The 14,680-nt window shown below is 49.5% G+C and overlaps 2 protein-coding genes across 4 annotated transcripts in view; one reads left to right on the top strand and one right to left on the bottom strand.

Annotated features, from left to right (window-relative positions):
• Window positions 1–11,681, bottom strand: part of UBXN11 (UBX domain protein 11) — a 30,369-nt gene extending 18,688 nt beyond the window's left edge. The window contains exons 1-2 of one of the 3 annotated variants that reach the window (XM_082469175.1): window positions 7,458–11,681; window positions 3,846–6,815 (exon numbers count right to left, since the gene is read on the bottom strand). The gene's annotated coding sequence lies outside the window, so the exon portion shown is untranslated. Of the gene's footprint in view, window positions 1–3,845 lie in introns of all 3 variants that reach the window. The other 2 variants (XM_082469176.1, XM_082469177.1) reach the window with 2 other exon arrangements.
• A 100-nt stretch (window positions 11,682–11,781) lies between these two features.
• Window positions 11,782–13,488, top strand: CD52 (CD52 molecule). Its single transcript, XM_082469221.1, has 2 exons — window positions 11,782–11,950; window positions 13,119–13,488. Exons 1-2 carry the CDS (start codon window positions 11,897–11,899, stop codon window positions 13,254–13,256), a joined length of 192 nt encoding a protein of 63 aa, XP_082325347.1. The 5' UTR covers window positions 11,782–11,896; the 3' UTR covers window positions 13,257–13,488.
• The last annotated feature ends 1,192 nt before the right edge of the window (window positions 13,489–14,680 follow it).

Genomic DNA, 14,680 nt, shown 5'->3' with positions numbered 1-14,680 from the left:
ACTTCAAGCCCTGGCACAAGACTACCCAGCAGGCCTGGGGCTTTTGTCTATCTACCAAGGAGCTGGTCATCACGCCCAGGTGTCCCTTCCCCTTCTACCAGAACCAGGTGCCACCTCCAACTTCTCAGAGCCAGAGAGGGGCAACCCCAAGGCAGGATTCTACCAAGACACCCTGCATGGCAGGGAGGTCAAGAGCCCAGACTCTGGATAGGTTCTGCCATTCCAGTATAGCCTGTGCCTCAGTTTCCTTTAGCGTAAAGTGGGGATGGTAATAGTGCCAGCCAGGTAGGGGTAACACACATAAAGCACCTAGCCCAGAGCCACGCTCAAAGGAATTACTTAAAAATGTGAATTGTGGCTGCTGCTGTTATTGGCACATAGAAGGTCCTCATAAATGTTGATTTCCCTTCCTCTTCCTTCTGGAAAGATGAATGATCATCAGGGATGCAATTAACGGTCACTACTCTATTCAGTGAATTAAATATCACGTGGCTAATATCTAGAAATCGAAGAATCAAACGACCTCCATCAGGGCCTGAATCAAATCTTTCGTTCCACTTTGGAAACGTGTGGCACTGGCCTCCACCAGCCCCTGAATCTGCCCAGCCAAGGGGACCTGCATCACCAGGAGGCAGCTCCCTTGGTCTTTATTCTGGAGTTTGGGACTCATGCCCTGCCCCTTTCTCAGAGGTGCCCTCCAAGGACAAGGCCCAGAGTTTCCTGATCCCCATCATCCAGCATCCAGCCTCCCAAACCTGCCCCCAGCCTGCCCGGTTCCTGCCGTCTTGTCCGGTCATCCTCAGGGTATGTGTGGCCAAGTGTGACGGCCCCTGTGGCTCCCTTCACCAGTCTCCACACACTGCCAGGGAAATCTTCTTAAACCCAAAGCTGACATGTCACTTCCCTGCTCAGTACTCCCAGTGGCTCCTTCTCACCCACAGAAAAAAAATTCAAAATTCCTTAACATGGATGATCTGGTCCCTGCCTGTGTCTCTGGACCTCACCCATCATCACCCACAGTCCCCCCGCATCGCACCCTCCACTTGAGCCACGCTGAACTGTCGGCCCTGAAATGCACCAGGGCTTTCTTTGCACACATGGCTCCTCAGACCTGGAACCCGCTCCCCGGAAATGGTCTCCCTACTCCTACCCACACCCTTCCCTTGTCTGGCTAACTCCTTTTCTTTTTTTTTTTTTTGCTTTTATTTGTTCTTTAGTTATATTTTAACTTTTTACTTTAAAATTATTATAGATTCACAGGAAATTAGGACAATAGTAGAGAGGTCTTGTGTATCCTTCACAGTTTTCCCCAATAGTCACATTTTACATGACTGTTGTACACAGTATCAAAATCAGGAAATTGACATTGTATAATTTGTGTGTCATTCTATGCCATTTCATCCCCTGTATAGATTCTGTGTAACCACCACTGCAATCAATATATGTACAGAGGACTTCCCTGGTGGTGCAGTGGTTAACAATCTGCCTGCTAATGCAAGGGACACAGGTTCAAGCCCTGGTCCGGGAAGAGCCCACATGCTGTGGAGCAACTAAGCCCATGCGCCACAACTACTGAGCCTGTGCTCTAGAGCCCGTGAGCCACAACTACTGAGCCCACGTGCCGCAACTACTGAAGCCTGCGCGCCTAGAGCCCGTGCTCCGCAACAAAGAGAAGCCACCGCAATAAGAAGCCCACGCACTGCAACGAAGAGTAGCCCCCGCTCACCGCAACTAGAGGAAGCCTGTGCGCAGCAACGAAGACCCAACGCAGCCAAAAATAAATAAATAAATTTATATTAAAAAACAATATGTACAGAACTATTCCATCACCACAAAGATCTCCCTTGTGCTACTCCTTTAGCATCACACTCATCCTCCTCCTCACCACTATCCCCAACCCCTGGCAACCACTACTCTGTTTCCCATCTCTATAATTTTCTTACTTCAAGAATGTTATATAAATGGAATCAAATAGCATGTGACCTTTTTTTAAAAAAAAAAAAACAGCTTTATTGAAGTATAATTTACACACTTAACTCTTTTAAAGTATACAATTCATTGGTTCTTAGTATATTCATAAATTCAGAGTTATGAAACCACCATCACAATCAGTCTTGGAACATTTTCATCACACTAAAAAGCCCCAGGCACTGTGCCTTTAGTAGTGAAAACTACCCTGCATGAACTCCCACCAGACCTGATTATCCCTCCTTTCTCCAAATTCTCATCACCATAATGACCCCTCAAAAGAAACTGGTCAAAAAGACAGAAATTAAAAAGCATTGGCAAGGATGAGGGGAAACTGGAACCTTTGTTGGAATGTAAAATGGTGCAGCTGCTGTAGAAAACAGTCTAGCAGTTCCTCTAAAGGTTAAACAGAGTTATCTTACGGCCTCCATACCTAGGTATATACCCAAGAGAAATGAAAACTTACATCCACACAAAAATTTGTATATCTATTCATAAGCAGCATTACTCATAACAGCCAAAAAATGGAAACAACCCAAATGTTCATCAACCAGGGGATGGATAAACAAATGTGGTATACCCTTACAATGGAATATTATTTGGCAACAAAAAAGGAATGAAATACATGCTACAATGTGAATGGACCTTGAAAACATTATGCCAAGGGAAAGAAGTCAGTCACAAAAGACCACCAATTATTATGATTCCATTTATATGAAATGTCCAGAATGGGCAAATCCATAGAGACAAAGTAGGTTAGTGGTTGCCTAGGGTAGGAGGTGTTAAAGGGAGATGGGGAGGGTGGGGGTGGACTGCTAAAGGGTACAGGGTTTCCTTTTGGGCTGATGAAAATGTTCTAAAACTGATTGTGGTGAGGGCTGCACAACTCTATGAATATACTAAAAACAATTGAAATTTACATTTTAAAGGGGTGAAGTATACAGTATGTGAATTATATCTCAATAAAGCTATCATAGGAAAGAAAAGGACCTGGTCTCCAAACCAAAACCAACATCTTCCCTCAAAATAAGCTCCTCCCACTTCCCCCTTCTTAATGGGACCCCATCATCCAAACACAACAATTTTCCCTCCTTCTTTCCCTCTTAATCCCATCAGTTACCAAATCCTGCAGGTTAAACTCTGCAAGTCTCTCACACATAGCTCCCCCTCTCCATGACCACTGTTGGCCATCCTAGTGGGACTCTCACTGCCCTTCTTTGGGGCTGTCATAATGGCTCCAAACTGACTTCCCCGGTTCCAGTCTCACTCCAGGCCAATCCAACACACTGTCTCCAGATCCATTTTCCCATGGATTATAGGAGACCCGTGAGGATGACGATTGTATCTTCCTATCAGCCTGAGGACTCCTGAGTGCAGGGCTGTGTCTCCTCCCTCAGACCGGAGACCCTGGTCTACGCCCTTCACTTTGGGGTCTTCCTGGGAGGACTGTGTCTTCCCCCTCAAGCCGGAGGCGGCTAAAGGTTAGGCTGTCTGCCCCTTCAGACTCAAGCTTTGAGAGGAAAGCTCTGTCTTATGCCTCTACATCTTTGGGAGTCAAATTTATCCCCCAACAGGTCCCAGTGCTCTCCAGCGCCGACAGGGACCAGCAGGCTGTACGCCTTCAACCCCTAAATCCCCAGCTGGAAGCGCTCACCACGTGAATTCTACCACCAGTCCCGCCCTAGGAGCCGCGTCGCCGCCCCCCCGCCTCCACGCGGAGCCATGGTAGGCGGGGTCCCGAATCTGCTCCCAGGGAGCGGGGGGCTCTGCTGGGAGAGCCGGGCCGCGGGCCTCGAGTGTCCTCGAGGCTCTCGGGGTGAGGGCCCCAGACTGTGTGTGGGGCTCCATGGGCAGAAAGGTCTGGGGCCGTGACTCACCACGCAGGGCTGCAGAGCCGCCCGCGGCGCCGCCATCTTGTTGTCACACGGTTTCCCAGGCGACCAGGACCCGTGCGCTTCTCATTGGCTAATTCGAGGGGTGTCCCTGAGCAACCAGCAGGCAGCGGAGGCGGGTACAGCCGTCTGTGCTCGAATTCTATTGGCCCACGGAGTCTAAACTCATCGCTGGATACTGCAAGTCCCAGAATCCACCGCTCTGAGCGGACTCTGGGTCTGGGGAAAGGGAGGGTCTATTCATGTCGCCCCAAGGCACAGAAAGCGGAGAACCTGGGATTAGATTCACGAAGCTGCTGGAAGCCTCTGGACCTGAATGTGTAATCCCGACAATGCCACTGTTTTGCTAGATTGATTTTGGGAGAAATTACATTTATCCCTCTGAGCCTGTTTTTTCATCTGATCAGTACAGTACTAAGGGAGCAGTTCTTTTAAGCATGAATGGAAATGATGCAAGTACTTAATAAATGTTTCTTAAATCTGAATTTCTCTGCTAACTTCTTGACCAAACGGCGCCCTGAAGGGACGCTCATATTCTGTTTCCTTGTGTAAAAATTTGGGTGAGACTCCCCCTGCCTTTGGATAAGACACTTTGTGTGATTTTGGGTGAAACACTTCCCCTCCCGAGTCTCACATGAAAAAATAAGGTGTTGGATTAAAGCAACTAGAGATAGTTTAGTTAAGAGCATGGACTTAGGCCTCTGGAGTCGTGGATCCTGACTTGTGTGTCCTTGGGCAAGTTACTCACCTTAATATCTTCTTCTGTAAAATGGGGATAATACCCACCCCCACAGAGTTGCCATGAGAATTAAATGAGATAATGCATGTCACAATACCCATACAGAATAAGTTTTCAAAACATTTCCTGCTTTTAACTAGCATTATCATTATCTCAGTCTTCCAGCTGTGATGATCTGGGTGTCTATGATTTCTGGCACCCACTTCCTTATGCCTTGGCTTAACCACCAAAGCCCTTTCTCTGCGTGTCTCAAACTGCACTTACTAATATTTTCCATTTGACTTTCTCATCTACTGCATTTAGGGGAGGGCAGCCTCCTTGAGGCATTCTTTACACACCAATTGAAGACTGAAGGAAGCTACCAATTAATGAGTGTCTTGCAAGCGCCAGATGCCAAAATTATGAGCTTTACAGATGAGAAAACTGAAGCTCAGGGAAGTAAAGTGACTTGCTCAAGACTATGCAGGTAGAAAGCAGAAAAGTTCAAACCCAGAACTGTCTGCCTCCAGAATCTGTGCTCTTTCCAGAAGCTCCCACTTTAGTAAAACAGGCAGGCACATGTAAGCCAAGGTGCAGGTGGTACAGGTCCATGGCCAAGGGAAGGGTTCAGGTGGAAAGTGTGACTGGAAAGTGGAGGTGGGAGAGCTCTCTTGCCACTAAGCTGCTCCCAGAAAGTTCTCAGAGGCTTGAGATATATGAGATGAGAAAGTTCGAGGTCATGCTGGGGCCAAGTGTTTTGGGGGGTTGGAGCCATAGTCAGGGGACTAGCAACCTTTTACTGTCACCTTGCTCATGTTCCTTCTGCTCTTAAAGGTAAGCAAGGACCAACAGCAATGGGAGGCAGGGGGCTCTGGCCTCATGGGTCCTGGTGTGCCCGCTGCCTCCCACGTCAGCAAGACTGGGGAGTGAACTGGCATTTCCCCAAGCATCAGAGTTTACAACATACCTCCCTCCTACCCAGGGCCGGAAGCATGGCCTGAGATTCTGCAGTAGGCAGACATTCAGCAAATATCTCGTTCCTGTGAGGGAAGTGGGAGCCCTTTAACCTGGCGTGCAGTTTATTATTATTATTATATATATATATATATTTTTGGCTGCGTTGGGTCTTCATTGCTGAGCACGGGCTTTCTCTAGTTGAGGCGAATGGGGGCTACTCTTCGTTGCGGTGCGTGGGCTTCTCATTGCAGTGGCTTCTCTTGCTGTGGAGCACGGGCTCTAGGCGCCCGGGCTTCGGCAGTTGCAGCACGCAGGCTCAGTAGTTGCGGCACATGGGTCCCAGAGCATGCGGGCTTCGTTAGTTGCAGCACGTGGGCTCAATAGTTGGGGCGCACGGGCTTAGTTGCTCCACGGCATGTGGGATCTTCCCGGACCAGGGATCGAACCTGTGTCCCCTGCATTGGCAGGCAGATTCTTAACCACTGCACTACCAGGGAAGTCCCAGTTTATTATTTTTGAAAAAACATTTATTGGGAGAAGTCAGGGCCTTATTATAAAAGTATACATTTTCATCATAGAAACTTGGAAAATAGTGATGGCCATCCTTTATTGAGGAAATATTATGGGCCACCAATACTTAACAAGTCTACGGGGCTGGGCTCTGTCACTTACTAGCTGGCTGTTTCTGCTCCAGCTACTCCACTGAGCCTCAGTTTCCATATCTGGAAAATAGAGATACTAATAGAACCCACCTTGTAGGGTTATCGTGCAAATTAAATTTCTCATAACGTTGTCATATTATTGTTTTTAAAAAGATGTTTTCCAAAAACAAAGTTATGAAAATGAAACAAGAGTCTAAGCTTGCCTAATAGTTATTTTTCTGACTTATATTTTTCTATCTCCCATCTTAGATGGTTCTGGAAATCTTTCCAAGGTCTCCAGGCTTACATAAAATTTGAGTGCTAGGGACTTCCCTGGCCGTCCAGTGGTTAAGACTTTGCACTTCTACTACAGGGGGCACGGGTTTGATCCCTGGTCAGGGAACTAAGATCCCGCGTGCTGCCCAGTGCAGCCAAAAAAAAAAAGATTTAAGTGTTAGAAGGACATTGGAGGAAAATTTGTCCAGCTTCCAAGCTCACCCAGGACTCCCTCTGGACTTCTGGGGTGGGGGACACTTGGCCTCTTCTTGATTCCATCCTGGGGTGGATGCTCATTGCCTGACAATGGTGCAAAGGCCCTGGAATGAGAGGAGGGAGGCTCTTTCTGGGTCTGCTCCCCACCTGTGGGATGAGGAAGTAGACGGTTACAGGGTTAGAGGGTTAGAGGGTTCCGGAGGCCTCTGTTCTTGAGAATAGAGTCCACTTTGCTTCTGGGTCATTTCCTGAAAAACCCTTATCAGTTATGACCCCTTTGGGGCTAAAGAGTTTATCAACTCCTAGCAGCTCAGGAGGGAGAGGTAAATAATAACGGAGAAAGAGGTCCTCTCAGTCCAAGCATTCCTTCAGAATAAAAACCTGGCTATCTCTCCCACCTTCCCCCTCTTCTCCACCCACATCACAGGCGCCTTGGGTCAAGCCCTCCCTTTATCCTGTTGACATTTAAGACCTTCATATTATGTGTCCTTCTCAATGTTCCAGAAACTATCATGCTCTCTCCTATGTTGAGGCCTCTCCTTCCAATGGGAACATCCTCCTTTGCCTTTCCCCCCTGGGAAAATCCCCCTCCATCCTTCAAGAACTAGTTCAAATGTCCCCTCCTCCATGAATACCCCCACTCCCCCCAAGTAGAATCACACTGTACATTCTAGTAGGCCTGCTGCCATTATAGCATTCCTTATTCCTTTTTGTGATTTTTTTCTGTATGTGTCTCCTTCTTGGACTATGAACTCCTCAAGGGAAGGGATCTTTACTCATTCATCTTACCTGATACACAGTAGGTGTCAATAAATTGTCTGAAATGAATGGATGGACGGATGGATGAATGAACAAACGGATGAAGGTTTCCCTTGGAATGTTCTGTGGCGCTGTTGGATCACAGCCCTCTCTCAGTGGGGATGAAAGCTGCAGGGCAGATCATACTGTAATATGTGCTGCAACCCCCTTCCTTTCTCCCCATCCTTGCTGTGTTCCATTCTGTCACTGAGCTCAAGTACATATTGAGCACTTGCCCATTGTGAGACTGTGCAAGGCCCTGGGAACAGTCATTAAAGAACACTGTGAAACTGGGACGGGGAGTGGTCTGAGGTGTTTTGCTCACCCAGGTCCCTCTTGTTCTGCACAAACATTCCCTTTGAGTGGTCTTCCCTGAACACTAACCTACAATATGTCCTCCTCCCATTTCTCTTTTCTCACACCACCCTTTTGACTTCCTCATAGCATTTACTGAAATCTTAAATTACCATAATTTTTAATGTTTTCCCCCATTCAAATGTCAGTTCCATAATAACAGGGACTATGTCCTTTTTTTTCACTTCTGTAGCCCCAGTGTGTGCAGTACCTTGCACACAGCAGATACTTAACAACTATATTATGCTGTAATATTTTAGTATCATTTTCTACTTCACTAATTCTCTCTTCATTTGTGTCTAATCTGATGTTAAAACTATCTGCTGAGTTCTTAATTTCTATTATTGTATTTTTAAGTTCTAGAATTTCCATTTGGTTCTTTTTTTTTTAAATAAATTTATTTGTTTTATTTATTTTTGGCTGGGTTGGGTCTTCGTTGCTGTGTGCGGGCTTTCTCTAGTTGCAGCGAGCGGGGGCTACTCTTCCTTGCAGTGCACAGGCTTCTCATTGTGGTGGCTTCTCTCATTGTGGAGCACGGGGTCTAGGTGTGTGGGCTTCAGTAGTTGTGGCTAACGGGCTCTAGAGCACAGGCTCAATAGCTGTGGCGCACAGGCTTAGTTGTTCCGTGGCATGTGGGATCTTCCCCGACCAAGGATTGAACCCGTGTCCCCTGCATTGGTAGGCGGATTCTCAACCACTGCACCACCAGGGAAGCCCCTCCATTTGGTTCTTTTCTATAATTTATAATTTGTGGTCTTGTCTTATATGTCTTTGAATACACTAAGCATTGTTATTTAAAAGTTTGGTTGATAATTCCACTATCTGGATCTTCTGTGTAATTGTTTCTATTATCTGTTGTTCCTCTTGTTTTTTTGTTTTTTTCGGGGGTTTTTTTGTTTTGTTTTTTGATCACATTGTCTTCAGTTTCTATGACGGGCTGGGCTGTTGTTTCCTGTTTACTCTTACTCCTCAGGTGTAACCTTTCATGGTCCCAACCCAAAGCCTAGTGGAGGGTGGTGGAGTTTACCAGGGCCCCCATTTCTTAGTAGGTCTTGAACTACAGTTTTTCTCCCCCAGCCCCATAAATCTGTAGAAAGCTCTGCTCAGTTTCTCAGCTGTCTCTTCTGGAAGTGGCAAATACTTTTAGGGGAAAAGCAGCCCCAAAGGGCTCACCTCTTTGTTCCCCTTAATTCTTTTCTTCATTGGTAACTCCCCAGTACTTAGTCTGCTATTGCCCCATAATAAGCATTTATTGACTGCATGAATACAGGTATGCAAGGCTTGGAGGTGGGAGTGATCACCTTATATTCACCCATTCATTCAGCTAGCCTAACTGCCATATTCTGGTTTTTTGTTTTGTTTTGTTTTATTCATTTATTTATCTATTTTTGGCTGCGTTGGGCTTTCTTTAGTTGCAGTGAGTGGGGGCTACTCTTCGTTGAGGTGCGCGGGCTTCTCATTGCGGTGGCTTCTCTTTCTTGCCGAGCATGGGCTCTAGGCAAATGGGCTTCAGTAGCTGTGCCATGCAGGTTCAGTAGTTGTGGCTCATGGGCTCTAGAGTGCAGGCTCAGTAGTTGTGGCGCATGGGCTTAGTTGCTCGGCGGCATGTGGGATCTTCCCGGACCAGGGCTCAAACCCGTGTCCCTTGCATGGGCAGGTGGATTCTTAACCACTGCGCCACCAGGGAAGTCCCATATTCTGTTTTCTGCTGAGTTAAAGAGGTGACGAGACCTAGAGGGACCTGGTGTTGGGTCAAGCTACTAGACCATATTCTTAGCAGACACAACCTTTAGTGTGGTGACCAACAGAAGGAGCTCTTGGAACACTGAGGAACTCCCTCTCTTTGAAGGAGTTGTAGGGGGTGTGGATTGAGATTTCCCATCAAGTCAGGTTTGGAGAAGGTGTACAGTAGGACAGGGAAGTCAAGAAATAGACTAGGTTCTATCTCCAGCTCTGCCATTAACCTGCCCTTCTTGGGCCCTCAACTTTCCCATCTGTAAAATGGGGGTCTCTCTAAGCTCTTTAAGCTTTGCGACCAGGGTTCTGTCTATCCAGATGGTGTCAAGACAGAATGAAACTGCTCAGAGGGCAGGAGAGGCAAAGGTTTGAAGCCCCACTTCTCTCAGGTACTGACAGACTCCAGATATCCCTTCATGCCCCAAGTCCTGATGACCCTAAAACCCCTTCCAGCACCCAGATCCCCCCACCACTAGCAGCTCAAGCTCAAATGACAGCAGAGACCCAGGATGTGGAAAAGAAATTTCTCAGGTTTGTAAGAATATTTTTGCAAATATGAGCTTGGCATTTAAGTATCCTCACAAGAATCCACAGCATGGAGAAAGGACATCCTGGCTGGCCCCAGGGTTTAGCCCCTGCCCAGTATGATGGAGCCAATTTTCAGCAGAGCAATCTTGGACTTTAACATGGGCCTCTTGTCTCCTGGGCCAGTGCCATTCTGGTATCTCTGCCTCACAGACTCTCATGAACCCCCAGAATCACCCACCCCAACAGGTGCACCTAAGGCAGCTGAGACTTGAACAGAGAGTCAGGAAAGGCCTCTGGTGAAGGAGCTGACGGGGGTGGGCAGTGACAGGTAGTTGAGGGCTCCACCCACTTCCTTCCTCACCCACCTCCCTGGGGCGAGATTCCTACCCCTCTCTCGCCACTTCCTGGCTTTCTCTCTCCAGCCTTGACTTTCAGTTCTTTTCTGTTTCTTTTTAGCCAGGGCTGGAGGCCCTAAAGGCCCACTCAGGTTTTTCTGAGGCTTGATACATGAGACACAAAAGCATAGAAGGGAAGTGAGAGGGTTTTTTTTTTTCACATTCTGGCATGCAAATGAGACACATAATAGACTACGGAAGGGAGAGTAAGTGAGGCTGGAGCTGGGCTGTAGAGCCAATCCCTGGGTCCTCCAGGAGGGAGCGGGTCAGGGAACCAAGACTTAATTGGTGACTTCTAGGAAAGCCCCAGAGGTTACATACATGGCTGCAGCTTCAGACATACCTGGATTCAATTTCACGTGAAACTGGCTCCACCTTTTATTACCTTGGACAAGTCACTTAATATCCAAGCCTCGGTTTCTTCATCAGGAAAATGGGGATAATTATGAAACCTACTGCAGAACCCCACTGAGAGAATAAAATGAGAGGTTGTATAAAGAATGGAGCACTGTCCAGGCACCTTTGTGATTCACCTCATCCCCTACCCCTGGCTAGAACTTCACAGCCACCCCACCCCAAACCCCTTCCCCAGCAGTTTATTAACTTCTGGTCCCTCCACTAGCCCTCCTCCTATCCATCTGAGATTGAAATACACAATCTGTTATTTTCTTCATCCAAATCACAAGATGCTAGGTCTCAATAAACTTCAGAAATAATCCACTTCAGCCTTCTCACTTGAAATGAGAAACCTGAGGCCCAGGGGGAATGGGCTTACCTAGAAGCTAGGTTTCTGGATTCCTAACACAGTGCTCCTTCGTTTTCACAGAAATCTCCTCCCCCACCACCCCAAATTTTCATGCTCCCCAAGCCTTCATTCTGAACCTGTGGAACAGTCTACAACCTTATCTTGAAACCTAAATTTATCCCAGCCTTTTCTCCTTCAGCGCCTATCCCCTGCCCCAATCTCCTTTTAATCATACTGTATTTAATTCTCTGGCAGCTCTTTTGTTAAAGGCTCAGAGAGGTACAGTTTCTGGCCCAGGGTCTCGGAGTTGATAGGTGATTAAACCAAGATTCAATCCCCGCTATGCATGACTCCAAGCCCAGGGTTTTATTTACTGCCCCACAGATGCCTCGTGGATGCCTACCTCCCATCCCCTAGGATGTGCCTCAGTCCCTCTCCAGAACCCATCATCTGCCAGGGCTGTAGAACCTAGGGCCTGGCACGCTCCACCCCAAGGTCTGTAGAAAAGCAGTAGCACCCCACCCCACGCGGTAGGCCCTCCTTCCTTTCCCTCTACCCCGCCTCCCTGCCTCCTTCTCGTTCAAAGGCAGCCAAACCAAAAGAGGCCTGCAGACAGCCCTGCATTCATCTCCAAAAGCTGCTACAAAGAGGGCCACTGAGAGACTCCCGAGATGAAAGGCTTCCTCTTCCTCCTATTCACCATCAGCCTCCTGATTATGATTCAGGTAAGCGCAGCACCCCAGAGCCCCCGGCACCATCACCCAGGACTCCCCAGACCTGCCCGGCATGGGGGAGAGGGCATGCAGGCTCCTGGGCACCCAGCCTTCTTCCATGAGAGCAGAGGCTCCAGCAGGGGAACCCAGGGCTCAGGGGGCCTGGCTCCCAGCCTTCCGGTCCTTCTGGTTGGGATCAGACTGTTTGAGGGCCGCCCCTGAGCAGGACTGTCTCCTGTACCCGAGGCTGGGGAGCACTTACAGGGTGCCAGGCACACTGAGGCACCCAAGGGGTGCTGTGGAATAACAGGGGATTAAGAGGCTTGGGAAGACAGCCCTGAGCGAGGATGGCATCAACCCACAGGGAACCTGGGGAAATGGTCCTATGGGAGGGGGCCGGGAAATGTTCAAATGGAGCCTGATCCGATTCTGGAGGTGGCAGGAAACCTCCCGGGAGAGGAGCCTGCGTGTTCGGCAATGTTAAGAAGATAGAAATCTCCCACTCTGGAAACAGGTAGAGTCTCGAGATCAGCTGTTATTCCAAGAGGCAGCTTTGGCAGCATCTCACATGTTAGTCGGTATAGGAGATGGGAACCATCAAGTTTTCGATCAAGAACAGCTTGATCAAGCATCGAGAACAGCTTGATCACCATCAAAAACAGCTTAATCTCCATCAGGGGCAGTTTTAGTTGCAGCCTGATCAAGCATTGAGAACAGTTTGATCACCATCTGGCCACCTCCTCAGGGGAGAAGTCACAGCCTCCCCACCTACCTACACTTTGCCAGATGCCTTCTCACCAGCCCTGTCTCATGTGACCCCCATGACTGTGACGGGCTCTTCTCCCCATTCACAAGATGAAGAAACTGAGGTTCAGGGAGGCTCAGGCCCTGGATGGTCAAGGGCTGGGGCCACAGGCTCCCCTATCTCCTACATGCTGGAGGAGCTGGTGATCTGGTGGACATGAAAGGAAGGTTCTGTGGGACGTGAACCAGGGACCGCCTCTGACCCTGCCTGTGTTGAGGCAGGAAGCAGCCAACCATCTCCACAGGACCTTGTGGCAGAAGTTGTGGTCACTGGGGCAGGAACTGAGAACTACAGTCTTGGGGTGGGGGAACTGTCTCTAAACAACAAACATGAGATTCAACCCCCTGTGAGCTTGCCACACTTCTCCTCTTGCAGATACAAACTGGAGTCTTGGGAAACCAGACCACGACCAACAAACAGAGGAATGGGGCCCCAGCCCTCGGAAGCCTGGGCGGCGGCAGCATCCTTCTCTTCCTGACTAACACCCTCATCCAGCTCTTCCACCTCAGATGAGGTGACACAGCCCAGCCCAGCCCTAGCCCCGTTCCCCTGAGACAGCTGCCACCATCACTAGCAAGAGAAGCCCCTCCCCGCCCCATCCTTGGGAGGGGCTGATGCTAGAGGTGAGCAGGTTGTGGGAACTGACAGGTAGGGCCTGGGGGGCCATGGCCGACACAGCAAGATACTGACATGGAGGGGCAAGCACCACCCAGCCAGGGCTCAATAAAGTTGTCATGTACTTGGAGTGGGGTCCTGTGTGTGGTCACTGGACGTCACCAGGCCCAAAGAGCCAGGTCTGCAGCAGCACCAAGGGGCCACCTATAGCCCCATCAGCAGGCGAGGTGGCACCAGCGAGCTTGCACCTCACCTGCCCTGCGCCCAAGTCCAAATGCAGAGGCCCTTCCCCTTCGAATCCCCTTGCAGGGACACGACCCAGAACCTGCCATCTTCACCCTCCCTTTAGTTGCATTTGCTTACCTGTCCCTGGGAGTTTGGGAATGACGGTCCCAGAGGACCCACCCCCCCCCCACCGCCTCCCAGACCCTGGACATCCCCAGTTGCAGAGGCTCAGAGAGCCCCCCACTCCACTGCCTCGGTGTCCTCAGAATGACAGATTCAGAGAGAAGCCCCCCCCCCAGCCTATAGGGGTTCCCAGCCTCACAGCCATCCTCCTGTCTTCACGTCTCCAACCACTGGGGGCTGAAAAAGATGAAGAGGCCACTGTCCATTTCTTCCCTGCCCACCCATGGGCTGGGAAGGCAGGAAGGACAAACAGCTGTTCCAACCACTCCTACCCCTCCTGGGTTTGGGCTGGTGGAATTGGGAGCTGAAGAGTAGGAAGGGAACTCTGGAGAAGCCCCCAAGGGACTTGACCATCTCTGCCTCTTCCTGGAGGACGTTGGCCAAGGGGACAAGTGTCTACTAGATTGAAAGACTATGTCCTGCCCTCTCTGAGCTGGGTTAGGGACCAAGACCCCCTGTTCTGGCTTCTTGGGGGCCAAACCTTTAGGACTTGAGACCAGAGTTAGGGGAAATTGAGAGGAGCCGGGTGGGCAATGCCCTTTGAGGTGTGGCTCCCACTTGCCTTTCCCACCCCGCCCACTGAGTCCCCACCGCACTGCACTTCCAAGTTTCCGCCCCTGGACTTGTCTGCATCCCTGTGCCACCCTCTAGCCTGGCTGACTCCTTCTCATCCTCCACATCTCAGCTGAGGGTTCCCTCCTCCGAGCAGTGTTCCCTGCCCTGTGCCCCTAAATGGTTTAGGTTCCTCCCCTGTGCATCCCTCCACTTCCATTCTTACCCAGTCACCGAGTGTATCACCCTTCCCAGGGGATCCTCCACTGGACTGTGAGTTGCTTGAGGGCGGGGACCAAGGGGCTTGGTTCATATTTGTGTCCCCGTAGCCCAGTGCCAAACCTGGCTCAGAGCAGGATCTG

This window comes from Balaenoptera physalus, assembly GCF_965194825.1.
Source record: "Balaenoptera physalus genome assembly, chromosome: 1".
Classification (NCBI taxonomy): Eukaryota; Metazoa; Chordata; class Mammalia; order Artiodactyla; family Balaenopteridae; genus Balaenoptera; species Balaenoptera physalus.
This window is presented reverse-complemented; position numbering and strand designations above follow the sequence as displayed.